This window comes from Dipodomys merriami, unplaced genomic scaffold (assembly GCF_024711535.1).
Source record: "Dipodomys merriami isolate MVZ:Mamm:240054 unplaced genomic scaffold, mDipMer1.0.p SCAF_2, whole genome shotgun sequence".
Lineage (NCBI taxonomy): Eukaryota > Metazoa > Chordata > Mammalia > Rodentia > Heteromyidae > Dipodomys > Dipodomys merriami.
The window spans coordinates 60,433,113-60,454,771 of NW_027203381.1; the positions used below are offsets into that span (position 1 = coordinate 60,433,113).

A 21,659-nucleotide genomic window follows, 5' to 3' on the forward strand; every position below is an offset into this window, starting at 1 on the left:
TACCCAGGAAGAGGGAAAGTAAGCATTTCATTTCATCTTTGGGATTCTAACAGGAGTGTTCAGTTTAAATAGAGAAAGAGTTGAGCACCTGTGGCTCACAACTGTAATTGTAGCTACTCAAGAAGCTGGGATCTGAAGACTGCAGTTCAAAACCAACTTCAAGCAGAAAAGTCCATGAGACTCTTATCTCCAATTGTCCACCAAAAAGCCAAAAGTAGAACATTGATTCAAGTAGTAGAGCACTAGCCTTGAGCAAAAATGTTCAGGGTTGGTGACCAGGTCCTGAGTTTGAGACCTAAGACAAGGACAGGAAGAAACAAAGGAAGGGAGGAAGGGAGGAAGGATAGAAGGAAGGAAGGAAGGAAGGAAGGAAGGAAGGAAGGAAGGAAGGAAGGAAGGAAGAAAGGAAGGAAGGAAGGAAGGAAGGGAAGGAAGGAAGGAAGGAAGAGAAAGAAGGAAGGAAGGAAGAGAAAGAGAGAAAGAAAAAGAAGGAAGGAAAGAAGGAATGAAGAAAGGAAGTAGGAAAGGAAGAAAAAGAAAGAAAGAAAAGAAATGAAATGAAATGAAAAATTGTCAACTCAGCCCTTCTATATTTTTGTCTTCCAGTGAAGTGGGAATCAAAGTGGAATTTTATACTCCAGGCCTGAGTCAGGGGCTTCTACATCAGGTCTGTCAAAGAAAAAGCCATGGTGAAGGGAACAGAAAGGAGATTTATTACATAGGATGGGCTTACCTTGCAAAGATCTTCCGCAGACTTTCAGCCATCTTTGGAGCATGGACATGAGCTAGAGGTTTAGATAGACAAAGAGCTGGAGCAGGAATTGGAAGGAATGATGAACACCAGTTATCGAATGATGAACACCAGTTATCGATGTGGCCACTACCGAAGTTCTGGAGAAGTTTTCACTGTCATCACTTTAAGGGAACAATCTGGTGGCCATGGCTGACATCTCCTGCTCCAGGGAACAGCCTCATCATTGCAGGTACTTACCCTCACTTAGGGAGCGATCTGCTTGTCAGAACAATGTCACTGATCAGTCCTGTCCTTTCCTGGATTCCAAGATGATGGCAAAGTGGGTGGTTTGGAACAAAGGACACAGATACAAAACCAAGGCTGGGATAGCAAGATTTTCTCTTATTTTACTTAATTCTTGAGCCCAAGCAAGTAGTCAGTGCTATTCAGCAAAAGCAACTTGAAAAGCACTTGTTACCAGGAGTAAATATTTTATAGCACAAGCAGTTAATATAGTTGGTACCATTCCCTTTAAGGGTTTAGTAGCCAACATTGCTGATTCTAATATTTCAATCTCAAGTATTATTTTAATGTGTTTCTGTGTGTGTGTGTGTGTGTGTGTGTGCGTGTGTGTGTGTGTGTGTGTATGTATGTGTGTGTGTGTGTGTGTGCATGCGTGCGTGTGTTGATTCTGGGGCTTAAATTCAGGGCCTAGGCTCTCTCCCTTAGCTTTTCCTTTTGCTCAAAGCTGGTGCCTTACTTGAGCCACACCTCCACATCCAGCTTTTTTTTTTTGGTGGGGGGAGGGATTAATTGAAAATAAGAGTCTCTTGGATTTGTCTGTCAGGGTTAGTTTCCAGTTGTGATCCTCCAATCCCAGTCTCCTGGTTGCTAGGATTACAGGTATGAGCCACCAATATCTGGCTTCTTTCTTCTACTTTTTTTTAAAACTCAGGGCCTGGTCACCATCCCTGAGCTTTATTGCCCAAGGCTAGTACTCTAGCACTTGAACCACAACTCCACTTCTGACTCTTTTTTGTAGGTAATTAGAGATACAAATCTCACAAGTGGGCTGGGAATGTGGCTTAGTGGTAGAGTGCTTGCCTAGCATGCACGAAGCCCTGGGTTGATTTCTCAGTACCACATAAACAGAAAAACCCAGAAGTGGTGCTGTGCTGAAGTGGTAGAATGCTAGCCTTGAGTAAAAGAAGCTCAGGGACAGTGCCCAGGCCCTGAGGTCAAGCCCCAGGAGTGGAAAAAAATAGTCTCACATACTTTTTTGCCTAGGCTGGCTTTGAACTGCAGTCAGCAAATCTTAGTCTCCTGAGTAGCTAGGGTTACAGGTGTGAGCCACTTTCTTCCACCTTTAATATAAGACACTTTCAGGGCCTTTTGGAAAAGATTGTATGTAATGCCAACCTTTTCATTCTCCCAATCCTTTTCCTTTCTTCTTTCCCTTCCTTCAGTTCTGTCTAGAGGCTCCGGTATTTTAAAATCACCAATATTAATATCTAGGTCCACTTCCCAGACTTTCTAATTTTAATTGCAGGGTCTTAACCACCAAGATTGATTTTTTTGTTTTTCAGGTAAGGGGTAGGTTTATTCAGTAGACCTGCTGGGACCAGGCAAGGTTGGCATTCCACGTGGCTGGGAAAGAGAGGAAAGGGAGAGAGCAAGAAAAGAACAGAGAGAGAGCTAGAATAGAACAGAGAGAGCAAGAAAAGAGCAGCAAGAACGATTGATTTTTTTTATTTTCACATAATTTTTTAAGTGATGGCGCTTGAACCCAGTACCTTGCACGTGCTATGAGACATGCTCTACCACTAAGTTATAGCTCCAGCACAAAACCAGGATTTTTGTTTTGCTGCTATTGTGCCAGAACTGGGTCTTGAACTCATGGCCTTTCAGTCTTCCTGGGGTTTTTTTTTAAATCAAGGCTGGTGCTCTACCATTGGAGCCACACCTCCACTTCTGGCTTTTTGCTGGTTTGTTGGGGATAGGAATCTCTCAGATTTTTCTGCCTGGCCTGGCTTCATATGCTAACCCTCAGATCTCAGCCTCCTGAGTAGTATTACAGGTGTGAGACACCATTTCTTGGCTACTAGAATTTATTTTTAAAAGATCTTGCAGTGCTTCCAGTATGAAATCCAGATCGGAAAGGAGGGTTTTACTACTGCTATATTGGATGGGTTACTGGGGGGTTGGCGAATTCTTCTTTCTTGCTGATTGCATGTGTTTTCTTTGGTGCATGGTTCAAATTGCATGCAGGAATACTACACAGACTTGTAGTCCCCTATATCCTCATTCCAGTATACCTCAAGTTTCATCATTGCTTCCGTCATTCCCTGACACTAACTAGTGTTTTGTTCCCAACTTGACTCCTTAAGGACAGCACTTTCCTCCACACCCAACAATCATGCAATAAAGAAGTAACATCCAGGATTAGAAATTAAATATCTGCAGGGTTGCAGCCTTTTCATCATCCAATTCTACCTGAAGTCAATTCTTTTTATGTTAACTGTTGGACATGATGCAGTTACATTCAATTGAGGAATTTTAGAGTCATAATCCAAAGAGTGCTCCAGATTTCCAACCAAGATAGGCAGATAGGGGCAAATTACTGCAGCCCCCATAGGCAGCCTAAGATCAAAACCATACTCTGGATCTGCCACTTAATAGAAATAGTCATATTTGTACCTATCCTGGTTTCACCCACACACCAACGGTGTGTCTAAACTTTTTGTCCTCAGGGCTGACTAATCATTGACAGCCTACAAGGTGGCTATTTGAACCTGAGGTCAAGGTGAACATACCCAGTTACAAAACAGAAATGTACAAAGACTTTGTTTTGTCAATATCATGTGTGTATGCATGTGTGTGTGTGTGTGTGTGTGTGTGTGTGTGTTGAGGAACATCTGTATAAAATTCTCTGGTATGATAGTCCTTAGCTTGGTGCAACACAATGAAGGTGCTCACCATAGCATTGCTTCTCACCATACTACAGTGTTCATGTGCTGTGAATCCCATCAACTGCAATGACACTCAGCCTGTGGCAGAGAAAGTGCTAGACTTGATCAATAAAGATCGCTGGAAAGGCTATCTTTTCCAATTGCTGCGGGTTGCTGATGCCTACTTGGACAGAGAGGTGAGAAATCACCCATGGCCGAGCTGAGTTGGGACGCCATATTACCAGGGACAAAAGGGATTCCAGGCCCCAAACTGACCTATTCTCACCATGAATAGCTTTGGACTGGGTTTTTGTTGTTGTTGTTGTTGTTTAGTTTTGAAGACTGCTCTTTCTTTTTCTTCCTTTCCTCAAATTAGTTTGCTATTGGCATGTTCTTAACTATGAACCAATGTGTAAGTATTTAGCTTTGGACAGTACTTATGCTGAACCTACTTGAATGCTAACTATTTTGAATGAAAAACTAGAATCAATGGGGGGGAACTTGTTTTCATAAAAAGTAATGGCTGCTGACACACATAGGCAAACTGTAAGATCAGATAGAAAAATTCAGTGACTTAGTACATAGGCTAGATATTGGAGCAACTTAGTGAAAGGTAATTTGTTAAGACTAGAGGAGAGAAAGCGTCAATTAGGTTTTGAAAAAAATGGAAGGAGGCCTGGAGAAAGGCATTCAAGGTAAATTCTAGGCACATATACCTAGGCGGGCAGGAAGTAAGAAAGGCAGGTGGTTTGGGGGAGAAACTGAATAAGCACATGAGAGGGGGCAGGGTTCTGAAGTTCACTGTTGGCCCTGGAAAGGCCACAGTTCAATGTGATGTTGTAAGAAAGAATGAGGGCTTGTCTTTATTATAGGGGTATTTTTTAAAAAGTCTTTTAAGTTACAAAGGGGTTTCAATTCAACAATTTATGCATATAATGAGCTTATCTTCAAGCCAGGCAAGCCTAATTTTTCTTCACTTAGATCACATATTTATTTTTTTATTTACTTACTTGATTACTTATTTACTTTTTTGTGTGCTAATCCTGGGGCTTGAACTCAGGACCTGGGAGCTTACTGTCCCTGAGCTTCCTTTGCTCAAGTTGGTGCTCTCCCACTTTCAGCGTTTTCTTGTCCTTACCTATTGGACATAAAAGTCTCATGGACAGCCATGCACCAGTGGCTCACCCTGTAATCCTAGCTATTCAGAAGGCTGAAATCTGCAGATTGTGGTTCTAAGCCAGCCTAGGCAGGAACATCTGTGAGACTCTTATCTCCAATACACCACCAGAAAACCGGAAGTGGTGCTGTGGCTCAAGTGGTAGAGCGCTTGCCTTGAGCTGAAGAGCTCAGGGACAGTGGCCAGGCCCAGAGTTCAAGCCCTACAACTGAGGAGAGAGAGAGAGAGAGAGAGAGAGAGAGAGAGAGAGAGAGAGAGAGAGAGAGAGAGAGAGAGAGAGAGAGAGAGAGAGAGAGAGAGAGAGAGAAGAAAGAGTAAGAAAGAGTCTTGTGGACTTTCCTGGTTGGGCTGGCTTACAATTGCAATCCTTAGATCTCAGACTCCTAAGTAACTAGGATTACAGGCACGAGCCACTGGAGCCCAGCAGAATGCATACATATTTAGAGTGGATTTGACGGGCTGATGGAGATCATGGAAGGATGCTAAAGAAAACCTCAGCTTCCTCAAAATCCTCATCATCATCATCATCTCATCATCGACTTTCTTTTCGGTGCAATGATGGAATGAGGGAGGCTAGATCATGGATTGCTGGAAAGGACAGGCAAAGCAGTTTACTCTCTAAAGTATTAAAAATAGATGCACTGCAGAATCCAGAGAACAGGAGAGCAGAAATTTGAAACTCAATGAACATTTTTACTGATCAATAGACTCTCTTAGGTGTAGAACACAAAACAAAATAGGCATGGTGCTAGTAATACTGAATGGCAATATAGAGCATGGGTTAGGGAACTGAGAAAGGAAGAGTGGGCCTGGGGAAATGAGGAGAGATGAAGGCTAGTGGCAAGGACACGACCTAGGAAGCTACTCCATTAATCTGAAAATGAGAAAATGAGGGCCAGACCCAGCAGTGGAAATTCAAGCCATGAGAATGGAAAATATGTGTGAGAAACATTTCAAAGCCAGAACCCAAAGCAATAATTAAGTAAGCACCACTAACAAAATAAGGGAAGTTGAAAGACAGCTGAGAAGAGAATAGATTTAGAGTCGAGCAAGTTGAAATCATGGTAGGAAATATAAATTCGGGAACAGAAATGGCGAGAGCTTACAACCACAAATACCTATTGGAAAGTATGATGTGACCGGCATCAGTTGCATTTGCTGCGCCTTCAACACCTCCACCAAAACCAAACACTGCCATTTACTGATGGCCTTTGAAAGTTCACAGGCAGAAGAAACGTCATGGCCACTTAAAAAGAACATTTGGAAATCATTATTGAAACTATTTTTTTAAAAAAATAGACCAATCAGGGCACAGGTGAATCACACTTGTAATCCTAGCTATTCAGGAGACTGAGATCTGAGGATCGCAGTTCAAAGCCAGCCTGCCTGGGCAGGAAAGTCTGTGAGACTCTTATTTCCAAGTAACCACCAGAAAACTAGAAGTGGCACTGTAGCTCAAGTGGTAGAGCACTAGCCTTGAGCTGAAGAGCTCAAGGACAGCTCCCAGGCCCAGAGATCAAGCCCCACGACCGACAGACTGACAGACCAACTGAGTAGGAATTGTGTTTAGGAAATATCTTGCTGCCAGGTATGATGGTATAAATCCATAGTCCCAGCGCTCACAGGCTGAGGCAGAAGTCCAAGGCCAGCCTAGGCTACAAAATGAGACCCTGTTTTAAAAAAAAGAGGAAGAAGGAAGGAAGGAAGAGAAGAAAAAAAGAAAAGTGAGTAAGGAAACAATGAGGGGATGGAGGGAGGAAGGGAAGAAGGGAGGAATTACTTTCACTTAAAAAAAAAAAACTGTTCTAACTGGGTACCACTGACTCACATCTGTAATCCTAGATACTCATGAAGCTAAAATCTGAGGATTGTGGTTCAAAGCCAGCCTAGGCTAGAAAGTCTATGAGACTCTGGGCCTGGGCGCTGTCCCTCAGCTCTTCAGCTCAAGGTGAGCGCTCTACCACTTGAGTCACAGTGCCACTTCTGGTTTTATGGTGGTTTATTGGAGATAAGAGTCTCATAGACTTTCCTGCCTGGGCTGGCTTTGAACTGTGACCCTCAGATCTCAGCCTCCTGAGTAGCTAGGATTACAGGCATCAACCACCAGCCCCAGCTTTTGAGACTCTTATCTCTAATACACTACTCAGAAAAAGCCAGATGTGGTACTGTGGCTCAATTTGTAGAGTGCTAGCCTTGAGCAAAAGATGCTCAGAGACAGTGCCCAGGCTGAGTTCAAGCCTCAAGACTGGCACACACACAAAAAATCTGCTCTCCTACATCCTATTCACCTGTTGCTTCCTTGGTATTCCTCAGGGATCTGCAACTGTCTATTACTTGGTCTTAGATGTGAAAGAATCTGACTGTTGGGTCCTATTCAGGACACACTGGGATGACTGTGTCCCAGCTTCAAGAAGTCCATCTGATATTGTAAGTAACTGGATACCCTTCTTTTCCTCTTATTCCTACCTTGCAACAGCTCTACTCACTTGGGGAACTACATGTCTGAACTAACACAGAAGAAGAGTAACAGCAATGTATGCCTTAATATTCATGAAGATAATGTTGACTTAATATTGTCTGAAGAGCCATTCCTAGGAATCCAGTTCAGGATAAATCAGCAAGTACTTTTGGTCCATAGCATGAATCCTTGCTCAAATTACCAGCCACCCCTAGATTTCAGTCTCATCTGTGTAAATCATAAACTAATAGGAGGAATTGGAATAGATGGACTCTAAGGTCCTTCAAAGCCCTCATAATGTATGACCTCATAATTGTGTCCCATGAAGACGGGTTCCAGCAGCAAGGATAGCCAAAGGGATGTGTTGCAGTGAGAAATCGTGTCTTGCTGTGCATGTTGAAATATGAGATACCAACTTGTCTGCCACAGGTAGAGAACACAAAAAGGCCAAAGCACAGATACGACATCTAACATCTCCTTCACAAAACATGAGAGGTTTGCACACAAGGAGTCTTAGTGCTTTAACCCTGGAAAATGTTTGGGATATCTGATCCACTTGAAGAATTTCTCCCTAGGCTCATGAGGGCTTTGAGTGCTTAGGCTGTGCTGCTGGCACATAGAAAGAGACTAAGGAAATGCATTTTGACACAGGATTTGATTAAAGAAACCCCAAGTGCATTATAGGTTCGAGTATTTGGGTGGGGGGGCATATTGGGACTTGAACTTAGGACCTGGGTACTGTCCTTTAGCTTTTTTGCTCGAGATTGGTGACTACCACTTGAGCCACAGCTCCACTTTCAGCTCTTTGGTGATTAATTGGAGATAAGAGCCTCATTCATCTCACTTGGGTTTTCCTGCTCAAACTGGTTTCAAACCATGATTTTCAGATTTCAGGCTCCTGAATAGTTAGGATGACAGGCAGGAGCCACCAATATGATTTTGCTTCCTTTGTATGATTCTTCATATGCAACCTGAGGAAGACCATAATGTGATAACACAAAATCTACTTCTTTGCAGGTGATTGGACGATGTAAGGTAAAAGCTACAAAACACTCAAATGAATCTCAGGAACTACAAGTGAATGACTATAACTGCACTATAAGTTCAGGTATGGTAATCTGTAAAATTGTAAATTACCTTCTGATTAACATAAAACTGAGTCATATAGTGAAATTCATCATATAATACCATGATGTACATCAGACAGCATCCATTCCCTCATGATCTCCATTATTATTCACTGTCCTGAGAGAGATTAGGAGGAAACTTTCCCCTGCTAGGTGTCTAGATTTCTTTAAATAAATTCAATATTATAAGAGGCAATGTGGAGACAGTTCTGGGGTCAGACTTGCTTGAGCTTAAATCTCAATAATCATGTGCTAGTTGTGTGGTTTGAAGACAAGTTATATGTGTATATTACATTGATATGTGTTGTGGATAATCTCATTCCATAGCCTCAAGGCTTGCATGGCTATATTAAGTCTCAACATTGATATGGCCATTTCTGACCTTGTATCCATGACATCACCATCTTCTCTCTCTAGTCGCTTCAGCACTGAGCAATAACAAAGACAGTCCTGTACTCATCGATTTCTTTGAAGATACTGATGTCTACAGAAAACAAGCTGACAAAGCCCTTGATGAGTACCAAAAGCAGAACCATGACTTTTCCTCTTTCAGAGTGGACCAAGTAGAAAGAGTTGCAAGAGTGGTGAGACTACATTCATGTCCAATGGTGACAGAGACCCAGGTTCTAACTGGGTAGCCATGAACTGAGAGGCATGCGCTCTTCATCTGCAATACAAGTGAAATTCCTTTGAAACTTCATAGATGTACAAACCAGTCCAAAGAACTTGTCTTTACAAATTTTTAACTTTTGAGGAGTTGGAAGAGGCATTGAGGAGGGAGTGGATATCTCACAGAGAGGGAGAAAATCTAAAGGGAAAGACAAGAGGCCACTAGGCTTATATGAGTTATTTAAACCCATCTAACTTTGACCTTGTTATGTCTGATACAAAATGGAGGCTTGGAGAAAGGACTTCACCACACACATTGGTGCAGCTGGAGCTAGTTTCCTGCCTCACAGTCCCAGGACTCCAGGGCCTCCCTCCCTTCCAGAGGTGTTTTGTAGGGTAGCTCATTGATGCTTGCTATACAGTTTGAAAATAGAAAAGTTAAATCGATTCTGGTGCATGAAAGCAATGGAATGCTTACAGCATAGTTACTATAAAGAATCTGGAACCAGGTACCAGTGGCTCATGCCTATAATCCTAGCTACTCAGGAGACTGAGATCTGAGGATCACAGTTCAAAGCCAGCATGGGCAGGAAAGTCTGTGAGTCTCTTAACTCTAATTAACCACCAGAAAACTGGAAGTGGCACTGTGACTCTAGTGATAGAGCACTCACCTTGAGCTGAAGAGCTCAGGGACAGCACCCAGGCCCAGAGTTCAAGCCCCATGACTGACACAAAATAAAAAATAAAAAGAAAGAAAGAATATCTGGAAACTGTACACATTGGACTATAGCTAAGAGAAAAATCAGATAATAGAACAATAATTACCATCTGAGGCCATTTATATGAAATACTTAAATCTGTGTGGTTCTACATGTAAGAAAAGGCTAAAGGAGAAACATTACATGCCAGATAGTTACTCCTCTGAGAAGGGGTGGGGTAGAGAAAGGGTGATGGTTTACATTATATTTGAGCGTGTCTGGATAGTGGAACTGTTTAATGAAATGATATTCCCTGCATCACTATGTGACACATTTTTAAAAGTCAGTAACTGGAAAAATGGCATGCATTGATTATTAATCTCAAAATACTTTATAATAAATTGGATGGTACAGATAGACATTGCTTTTCCTTCATGTGTTTGCTGCTCCTGAAATTCTGTTGATCTCATCTCTTCTAGAGAGGAGGGGAAAGAACCAATTATTATGTGGACTTCTCTGTGAGGACCTGCTCCACACACCATTTCCCCAGACAACCTAATGTGAGTATAAGAAATGGCTACAGCTGGTGGCTCACACCTGTAATCCTAGCTACCAGGGAGACTGAGATTTGAAGAGCATGGTTCAAAGCCAGTCTGGGCAGGAAAGTCCGTGAGACTCTTATCTCCAATAAACCACCATAAAACCAGAAGTGGTGCTGTGGATCAAGTTGGTAGAGTGCTCGCCTTGAACTGAAGAGCTGAGGGACAGCACCCAGGCCCAGAGTTCAAGCCCCACAACCAAAAAAAAAAAAAAAAAAAAAAAGGCTAGGAAAGCTGAGTGCTAGGGCATCCTAGCTATCCAGGAAGCTGAGATTGAAGTTCAAAGTAAGCCCAGGAAGGTCCTTGATACTCTTATTTCCAATTAATCACCAAAAAATGGAAGTGGGGCTGCAGCTGTAGTAGTAGACTGCCACACTGAGCAAAAGAGCTAAGGGACAGTGCTCAGGCACTGGCGTGCGCGCGCACACACACACATACACACACACACCTGTGAAATACAAAGTATCATCTAGAAAAGTGTTTACTTCTTGCTGGTGCTTTTCTGTTTTACATGGATATTAACTTAGTAACACATTTAGTACCTTAGTTTGTTACTAAGTTAATATCCATGTAAAACTACCTTTCCATATCTGATTTACAGATCAGGAAACTGGGCACAGAAAAGTTCAACAAATCATATAAATACAATTTTACACTATATACATATATGTGTATATATAGAGATAGATATATCAATATATATCTATCTAGAGTAGATACAGATATATAGATATACTTTGAGTTTGTAATCCGTTAGGATCAAAGGCTTACTAAAACTACTAAGCATTGTATGCACACCTTAGATGCCAAGCAGTTCTCCTTCACATTGACACCTGCAGGGACACCTGGTTACCAGTGAGGAAATAACTGAGGTCCAGCAGAGGAAAGGTCTTGCCAATGTTCAAAACCAAATGCAGCAGGACTGCTCTTCTAATCACTTAAAATTGATCCACACACCTACTGGAAGATCTTATTAACAATCCCTGACAGGTTACATGGTGACTTATAATTTAGAAACCATACCTCTACATAAACTATTGTCTAGAAAGAGCCTAAGAAACTATTGTCTAGAAAGAGCCTAATAACAACCTCACTCAGAGGGAGAAGTAAGCTAGCTGTTGATGGCTCATACCTGTAATCCTACCTACTTAGGAGGCTGAGATCTGAGGATAATAATTCAGAGCCTGCCCTGGCAGGAAAGCCCATAAGAGTCTTATCTCCAATTAACTACCAAAAAGTTGGAAGTGGAGCTGTGGCTCAAGGGTGGAGTGCTAGCCTTGAGAGAGAGAGAAAAAAAGCTCATAACAGCTCCCAAGCCCTGAGTTCAAGCCCCAGGATAGACACAAATATAAAGAAAAAAGATAAAAAGAAAAAAGACAGAAAGAAAGGAGAAAGCAAATGTCTACTCTGCCTCTCTGGAACAGGTTTAACTGCTTTTAGCTAGAAAATTAGAACACGGAATTTTAATTCTGATTTCAAGTCTAAGAGTCTCTGAGGTTTAAAAGTAAATTCTGCCTCATTGCAAGGGAAGAAATAATGGTTTGTTTCCATCCAGACCTATGGTAGAACTGGGACAGCCAGAGAAGAGAAGGCTTGTGGCTATGTTTTCCAACTTTAGCTTATTGAATTAAGCCCCCTCACAATCTGGGGATAGATAGTATTATACATACTATGCAAAGGCTGAATTTCAGGAATTTAGTATAACTCCTCTAAACCCATACTATTAGTAAATGGTGAAGCAGGATTAACATTGGTCTGTCTGGCTCTGAAGTTTCACTCAGAACTTCAATCCTGATCAGGTTTTGTTTGTGTTTTTGTTTTGTTCATTTCTTTTTCTTGAGAACAGTTGTGTTCCTGTCCTTTGACAGATGGATTTGGGGCCTCTGGAACACAGGAATGGCAGCCCATTGTAGCCTTTATACTTAGGCTGATACACTGACAGGGTTCATGCAAACTCATGTTCATACTAGCTCTTTCTTTCCAACACTCGCAAGGGATCAGTTAAAGTTCTACATTCTCTCCAGTCTTGGCAACCCAGGACTTCAGTGTAGAAGCATTTTCTTTCTAGGTCAAAGCAGCAATGGCACAGTGTTCCTCCTCACTTCACATGGGAAAGCCGGGTGCCGGTGGTTCATGCCTATAATCCTAGCTACTCAGGAGGCTGAGATCTGAGGATTGCAGTTCAAAGCCAGCCTGGGCAGGAAAGTCCATGAGACTCTTATCGCCCATAAACCACTAGAAAACTGGAAGTGGTGCTGTGGCTCAAGGGGTAGAGTGCTAGCCTTGAGCTGAAGAGCTGAGGGACAGCGCCCAGGCCCAGAGTTCAAGCCCCACAACTGACAAAAACAAAAACAAAACAAAAAAAAACACATGGGAAAGCCTAGTGCACCAGCACCGCTCGTTACAGAACCACAGCAGCCTATGGTATTTCCTTTTCAGAATGTCTAGAAGCTCATGACTCTGGCTAACAACCTTCATCGCAAAAATACATACACAAATACACTCATGCACACATGCACACACACACATGCACACACACACACACACACACACACACACACACACACACACACACACACACACACACACACACACACACACAGAGTAATAGGCTTCTCTCTCCCTTGTAGGTCTTTGGTTTCTGCAGAACAGTTTTTTCCTATAATGTAGAAGCCTCTGACTTGGAAACCCCAGAACACCTTGATGTGAACTGTGAAGTCTTCAGCTTTGAGGTGAGTTACCTGAGTATTCTTTCCTTCCTTCCATCTTTCTTTCTTTCTTTCTTTCTTTCTTTCTTTCTTTCTTTCTTTCTTTCTTTCTTTCTTTCTTTCTTTCTTTCTTTCTTTCTTTCTTTCTTTTCTTTCTTTCTTTCCTTCCTTCCTTCCTTCTTCATTCCTTCCCTTTCTTTTCCTTCCTTCCTTCCTCCTTCCTTCTTCTCTTTCTTTCTTCCTTCCCTCCTTCCCTTCTTTTTCCTTCCTTCCATCCTTCCTTCCTTCTTTCCTTCTCCTCCCTCCTTCCCTCCTTCCTTCCCTCCCTCCCTCCCTTTCTTTCTTTCTTTCTTTCCTTCTTCCTTCCTTCCTTCCCTTTCTTTTCCTTCCTTCCTTCCTTCCTTCCCTTCTTTTTCCTTCCTTCCATCCATCCTTCCTTTCTTCCTTCCTTCCTTCTCCTCCCTCCTTTCCTCCCTCCTTCCCTCCCTCCTTCCCTCCCTCCCTCCCTCCCTTTCTTTCTTTCTTTCTTTCTTCCTTCCATCCATCCTTCCTTCCTTCTCCTCCCTCCTTCCCTCCTTCCTTCCCTCCCTCCCTCCCTTCCTTCCTTCCTTTCTTCATTCCTTCCTTCCTTCCTTCTTTCCTTCCCTTCCCTTCCCTTCCCCTCCCTTTCTTTCTTCCTTCCCTCCTTCCCTTCCTTCCTTCTACCTTCCTTTCCTCATCTTGGGGCTTGAATTCAGGGCCTGAGCCTGAGCCTCTTTGTGTTCAAGGCTAGCACTCTACCACTTAACTCCCAGCTTTTCCTGAATCGTTTATTGGACATAAGAGTATCACAGACATTCCTGCCTGGGTTAGCTTTGAACCATGATCCTCAGATCTCAGTCCCTTGAGTAGCTAGGATTATAAACATGAGCCACTGGTGCCCAGCTTGAGTATTCTTTCTTATGAACAACGTCACACTAAATAATATGTTCACATACATCATGTGTATATAGTGTGTGTGTGAGAGAAGAGAGACAGTGAGAGGCAGGGGCGGGGAGGGAGGCAGAGAGAACAGAGTCCTGGGGAAAGAAGTACAATTACTAGTATGGCACCAGAAAGTGATGAACTCTTTCCAAAAATTAGGAAGGAGTGAGATTTGAGAGAAATAAATGCTAGGCTCAAGTTGTTTATGACTGTGTAATACTAGTTACTCAAGAGACTGAAATCTGAAGGCTGTGGTTCAAACCCAGCCCAGCCTAAAATGCTACAGAAAAAGTAAAACCATGAAAAGTTAGTCAAATTATCCTTGCAATCAGAACTCCAGTGCTAAGATTTCTTCTTAGCTTTCATTAGTAGATCTGGAGCTGGAGAGAATGAATTTGCCTCACATTTATCATGCAAAGTTATATAAAATAAGATGTAAACCAATATTTTAAATCTATCCAAGAATTTTTTTTCTTTTGGGTCTGGCCGTGGGGCCTGAACTCTGGTCCTGGGCGCTGTCCCTCAGCTCTTCAGCTCAAGGCTAGCGCTCTACCACTTGAGCCACAGCGCCACTTCCAGCTTTTTTCTTTTTGCTTATGTGGTGCTGAGTAATTGAACCCAGGGCCTCAGGCATGCAAGGCAAGCGCTCAACCACTGAGCCACCTTCTCAGCCCCTATCCAAGAAATCTTTATGCTACTTTATAAGTGAGCAAAAGATATTCTTCAGTTTTTTAATATCAGAAAAAAGAGAAGAGATAGGCTTTGTCACCATGAACGTGGTTCTATAGATTTGTTTTAGTTAAATCTGTTGAGCATGGTGATGCACACCTATACTCCCAGTACTCAAGAAGCTGAGATAGAAGGCTTGTGAGTTTGAGACTAGCCTGAGCTACATAGAGAGACTCTATCTCAAAAAAAAAAAAAAAAAAAAAAAAAAAAAAAAGGTTAAAGTCTGAATAAGGAGAGAGAAGAGGTTCTTCTAGCAGATCATCTTTTAGCAATAAGGAATGTTGCTGAGTGCCAGTCGCTCATGCCAATAACTCTAGGTACTCAGTAGGCTAAAATCTAAGAATCATACTTCATAGTTAGGTCCATAAGATTTTTATCTCTAGTTATTCCCAAAAAAAGCTACAAAGCAGAGTTGTGGTTCAAGTAGTAGAGTAGCAGTCATGGGTGAAAACCTAAGCCATAGTACCCAGACCCTTCGTTCAAGCCCCAGAACACACACACACACACACACACACACACACACACACACACACACACACACACACACACGTTTAATCAGTAAGCCTCAGGATTCTATGGGAAATGTACAATAGAAGACAGTAGTTTAGCAAATGCAAGTCTTCAGATAGGTATCATTGCAGATTATAATTTCACCTGCTTTTGTTGAAAAAAACTCAGCATAATTAAAATTTTCATAGGGGCTGGGAAGGTGGCTCAGCGGTAGAGTGCTTGCCTCGCATGCATGAGGTTCTGGATTCGATTCCTCAGCACCACATAAGCAAAAAGAAAAAAGCCGGAAGTGGTACTGTGGCTCAAGTGGTAGAGCCCTAGCCTTGAGCTGAAGAGCTGAGGGACAGCGCCCAGGCCCAGAGTTCAGGCCCCATGAGCGGACCCAAAAAAAAAAAATTTCATAGTGCAATATATATTTCATCCAAAGGATAAATCTTTATTCTGATATTAACCTCCTGACTCTTTTTTTTGTCTATCCTGGGGCTTGAACTCAGAGCCTGGGTACTGTCTCTGAGCTTCTTTTGCTCAAGGCCAGTACTCTACCCCTTGAGCCAGGCATGGCACCACTTCTGGCTTTTTCTGTTTATGTGGTATTGAGGAATCGAACCCAGGACTTCATGAATGCAAGGCAAGCACTCTACCACTAAGCCACATTGCCAGCCAACTTCCTGAGTCTTGTCAAAATGTTATTCCTCTTGCAAAATAATGAAAGTTTTTTAAAAATATATTTGAAATATTACATTAGGCAGATAAAACTTGTGATCCTGTTTGGTGTCTTACTTTTTAATTGTACTTATTGTTTATGTGGTACCAAGGAATTGAACCCAGGGCCTTGTACATGCTAGGCAAGCACTCTACCACTAAGCCATATTCCTTGCCCCAGTATCTTACTTTTTAAATTGACTTGTGCAATCCAAAAGTCTAGGAGCCATTGATTAATCAAACTAAACATCTGACTTTTGCTTTTGTGTTACATGGTGGTATTCACCTCTCTGTCCTTTACCAGGAGCATGCAAATGTCAGTGATGTGGGACCCCATCCAGGCCACCCTCACCACTTTGGTGGGCATAACCATCCTCATGCTGGCAAACATTCATTTAAGTCCAGTGGATCCAGAGAACATCATCATCCCCCTAGGCCACATAAACATGGATACCTGACTCCCCCAGAAGAACACCATAACTCAAATGGATCAGCACTTCAAGAAGGAACTCCTCCACCATGGCCACCTAGAGGGTCAAAATGTCATCACTTTCCTTTTGACACCAATGACACCCATATACCCCCTCATAATCAGAGTTCCAGTAAACTCCATGAACAAAATCCTCATGGACACCACCCCCACGGACACGGTCCCCATGGACACGGTCCCCATGGACACGGTCCCCATGGACATGGTCCCCACAAACACGGTCCCCATAGACACGGTCCCCATGGACATGGTCCCCATGGACATGGTCCCCACGGACATGGTCCCCACAGGCACGGTCCCCATGGACGCCATCCCCATGGACGCCATCCCCATGGACGCCATCCCCATGGACACCATCCTCATGGCTCTGATGATTTCCATGACCATGAGCCCTGTGATCCACCACCCCATAGGCAAGATTTCCCTGGGCACCGTTGCCATGGCCATGGCCCACTACACGGTCACTCAGGAGAAAGAAGTGAGGGTAAAGGAAACCTTCCTTTTCATCGGCCACAAATTGGATATGTCTACCGACTCCCTCCACTGAACATCAATGAAGTTCTTCCTTCTCCGGAAGCCAATTTCCCCAATTTCTCACCCTCAAACTGCACATGTCACTCACAGCCCAAGATCCAACCTTTCCCTCAGTTAGCCTCTGAATCGTGTCCAGGGAACTTCAAGAGCGAGTTTTCACACATTGCTAAGTTTTTTTGAATACGTGTCCTCAAAATAAAATCTCATTCCCTGATGAGAAAAAAATGAAAAATGTTCTGAATTAGAACCATAGATAAAAATGAGCCATAATTATGTGAAAAGCAATGTACTCATTATCTGACGTATGTACCTGTGACTCCTCTGTATATCGCCTGTATAATAACAATATTTTAAATCAAGAAAAAAAGTGAGCTGTAATAAATGAAAATTGCAGTTATTTTAACCATGTTTTCATGCTAAGCATAAGGGCAAAATGTGGATGGGAAAGGAGGTCTTAACTGCCATACTATCCTCTGAGGCAAATTTCTGCTCTTCAGAATTTCCTTCTTTCATGAATCTAACTCCTCTAAGTATTAAGAGTCTCTTCTCACATGTTAGGCATGCCAAGAAAGCATGTATTATTATCTAAAGGACTATTACAAAAGTGACCAAATTGTTTCCTCATGGTTATTTTTAGTTGTCTAAAGTTCCTTTTCAAGAAAAAAAAAAAAAACCTCTCAATTCAATTAGGAAGCAAATGAAACTCTGGCTACACATTTTTTTTTAAGTTGCAGGCATGCATCTTAACCATGATGCCCAAGAAATATCACTTTTTTTCTCTTCCTTTCTTCTTTGCTGTTTTTCCCTTTTGTGTCTATTTTTGTGCTGGTACTGGAACTTGAACTCAGGGCCTCATACTCACTTAGCTATTTTGTTCAAAACTGGTGCTCTACCACTTGAACCACACTTCTACTTCGTTTCTTGCTAGGTAATTGGAAGCAATGGATTTGTCTTCTCTGGCTGGCTTCAAACCATGACCTTCAGATCTCAGCCTCCTAGGGACCTAAGTATACAACTTCTTTTCTATTCCAGATTGCCATCCTATGGGGCTAATGAGAAATGAATCCAGTCCTTCTTGGAGGCCCTCTGCCAGCAACATCCCACAAATAGTACCAAGTGTTTAGGTGGACACAGGAAGAGGTCTAATCCTTAAACATTGACTAGATTCCCTATGAGAGATATCCACTACCTATTCATCTCTTTCTCTGAGGCTAGTTTACTCACTACTTTTGTATTTGAAGGACTGACTCCTTCCTTATTTCCCCAGGTCAAGCAAGACACCAGGTTTACATGCACAGGCTTGACCACATGCCTGTCCGCAGGTAGATTATTTCAACCTAGGCCTGGCGGAAAGTTCCAGTCACCCCAGGATGGACATTCCATTCTGGACCTAACCAAAAGTATCCATCCCTAGCCCCTGAGTAATTACAGCTTGATTTTTACTCCTTTCTTTTCTTGTCAAGACCCATTATCAGTGGAACCCCAAATCCAGTCCCTTATACAACCTCCATTCCCGGGAGCTGGTTGTGTCCCTCATTGATATCCTTCACCTGTGGAAGATCGAGTCTGGCCTGTTTCCTCTTCTCCTTTCTCCTTCATTTTCCTAATGGTATTAAATAGGAATAACTCTTTAAGACCACCAAAGAAGTGACTATTGCCATGCACCACATAGCTCTTCCCTCCCAGGGATCTTGTTGCCTTCCACACTGCATTTCCAGAAAGCAGAGCAGAATTCTCTAACTCTAGCTCTATTTTGGACTCCATTGAGCTATTCATCTCTTTTTTTTTTTTTTTTTTGGTCCAGTTGTGGGGCCTGAACTCTTGTCCTGGGCGCTGTCCCTCAGCTCTTCAGCTCAAGGCTAGCACTCTACCACTTGAGCCACAGCGCCACTTCCGGCTTTTTTCTTATGTGGTGCTGAGAAATCGAACCCAGGGCCTCATGCATGCAAGGCAAGCGCTCTACCACTGAGCCACCTTCCCAGCCCTCATCTCTTCTTCTAAGATAAGGACTCAGGATTAATTTGCTTTATTTATTTATGAAACCAAAAGACTCTTTTTGCTGGTCAAGGAGCTTGAACTCAGGTCCTGGGCACTGCCCTTTCATACTTAGCTATTGCTTTACCACTTTGAGTCACAGGGCACTTCCACTAAATTTAATGTGGATGGGACCATTTTTCTTGCTCACAGTGTACCTCCCATCCCTAGCCCCAATGTTATCCCCCTGGATAGGGACAGGCACCATTTTTGATCCCCCTCCCATGACGGAGATGGCCTTGTTAGCATCTCTGATAAATCTCCTTCTCCTATATGTGACTGTCTGCGTGGTCTTCTGGGATGGGTGCTTTTATTTGGTGCCATGACTCAGACAAGGCTTCCCTGATGAGTTTGCTCTTCCCTCCTGGAAATTTAAGCTGCCCCAGAGACCTTGTGCTAGCCCAGGCCCACCCAGAGCACTGCTGAGGTAACGTTCTCCTGATTGAATGCTTTATTTCCATCCACCACAACAGCGGCCAATTTACACCTCTTCCTGGGTGAATGACCATTACAGTAGGCCAGAGATTTGGAGACCATTTACCGAAAGGCCACTGGGCCAAATCAGAGAGAAAAAATCTTGGCACCAAGTTCCGAGCCCTACTCCAGTGGCCATAGACCACCAGGCCATAGGCCAAGGGACTCAGCAATTGCAGGTGATGACTCCTCTTGCTGCCTGTTCCCTCCATGGTAGCTGGACAGTGCACTTCTGAGGACACTCACGGTAGCTCAAGCTTCAGCTCTGTTGATCACTCATCGTGGGTGGTGTAAGCTTTAGGCCCACCTTCGATCCTCAGCTCCACCCAGACCTGAACTCCTCCCTGCCCTGGAGTTCTCACCAAATAGCTGGCCCCTCCCTCTCTCCCCACAGACCCAACTAAACTCCCATCTACCTCACTTCCTACCCCTCAGACCTTGCCACTACCTAGATAGTGGAGGCCACAATGTGCTTTTCTCCAGGGGGAAATATGGCTCCTCTAATAAACCTTGTAATAATCTTTCTCCGGTGCCTGCCTGCCTCCACATAGGTAGATATGATAGATCCTTTCAGGTGGGACACAGTCTAACATTCTTCAGGACACAATCTAAAACCACTCAAGTTTGAGCCCAATCTTAAGCCTCATAAACGTATGCTTATGCAGTCAAATTTGGCCCCAATATTCACTGGACAATGACTCCATGTGGCTCCTTCATGAGACCCTGGACCCCTGATATTTTACAGGACTTACATAATTTCTGTAAGCACTCAGGCAAATGGAAAAGTTTGCCTCTGCACACCCTTCCCTCCTCTCTCTCTCTCTCTGCCTCTCTACACAGGTGGGGTTCCAGTGATTCCCCCTCTAGGTTCCCTCTCAAGGCTAGCCATCCTGTCTTAAACTCCTCTGTGCCTGCCTCCCTGTGTGGCTGATACAGGGAGGGGCGGGTACAAGCTTCCAAAGGTATAGCAACTTTCTTTGTCTTGTAACTTCTCTCTACAGGTCCTAGAGAGAAACACCTGCCTAGGAAGAGACAAAGGAAGGTTTTCTGTTCTTGTTATCAATTATTTGTTTAAGCATGGAGATTATGTTAAATTCTGCTTGTTGTTGGCTAAATCTTAAGTTTTTCTAGCATTAACCATGGTGGATAATAGAGAATTGGGTTTAACAGATGCCACTTCAGCAACATGGTAAATTCCCAAAAACTCTTGGAAGTGGAGTCCCACACCCCCTCCCAGATAATAGGTGTGCCTGAATTCCTAGAGACAGGGGTAGGGATATAATAATAGGTTACTGGACCTTGCCAGGACTAGACTGTGAGCTCAGGAGATTCCATAAACTCCAGGTTCCTGTAACCCTACCCCTTGAACTCTGTGCCCCAAGCAGCTCAGCTGCCATTTTGCATCATGCCTGATGTTTCAATTATTCAAAGGTCAAAGTGTCTTGCTAAGCCCCACCTCTTACCCAAATCCCTGGAGACAGGGCTGAGGACTTGCATGGTAGGTTACTAAACCTGGCAGTCCAGTGCCTGGGACTGGGAGTTTCCTGTGACTCTGCCCCCTGATCTGACCTGGATCAGCTCAGATGCTATTTATGCCATGCCACAATGTCTCTATGTTCATGTTCCATCTCCTGGATCTTCTCTGATCACCATGGCATCCCATTTCAGCGCTCCATTGGAGCCAAATTGGTTTGTTGTTTTTATTCTTTCTTTCCTCTCTGGCCTTCATGGCTCAATTTCCTAACAATATTAAATGTATTTGATGGCTGCTGGTCTTTGAGACAGGAGTCCACCATGCAGTTGCTGACCTTTTAATAAAGTCTCCAAGATTCAACCTCTTACAATGTGGCTCTCTGTTTTCTTGCTGTATAACTTTCTTGGCTGGCTAGGTCTTGGTAATCTGTGACAATTTTTGTTTGTTAGCAAAGTGTTTTGTTTTTCTAACTGATCACGTGGTTCCATCATGTTAGGCAAAATAATGTCATTTTGCTGCTGGTGAGAGAACTTACATGGCTGATTTTCTTTTTTCAAAAATCTAAGCATGCCTTAAAACTTGTGCACAAATGTGTGTGTAAACGTGTTCAAAGTAATCTTGTAATATGTAAAAACTGTCATAATGGTGGCAAAATTACTTGCTTTTTGACTACAATTGTAACTAATGTAAAC

The 21,659-nt window shown here is 43.0% G+C and overlaps 1 protein-coding gene across 1 annotated transcript; it reads left to right on the forward strand.

The window, feature by feature from the left end:
• The first annotated feature begins 3,679 nt into the window (after positions 1 to 3,679).
• Positions 3,680 to 17,388, forward strand: Hrg (histidine rich glycoprotein). Its single transcript, XM_070029781.1, has 7 exons — positions 3,680 to 3,878; positions 7,172 to 7,285; positions 8,334 to 8,424; positions 8,861 to 9,027; positions 10,230 to 10,310; positions 12,980 to 13,081; positions 16,266 to 17,388. Exons 1-7 carry the CDS (start codon positions 3,696 to 3,698, stop codon positions 17,163 to 17,165), a joined length of 1,638 nt encoding a protein of 545 aa, XP_069885882.1. The 5' UTR covers positions 3,680 to 3,695; the 3' UTR covers positions 17,166 to 17,388.
• The last annotated feature ends 4,271 nt before the right edge of the window (positions 17,389 to 21,659 follow it).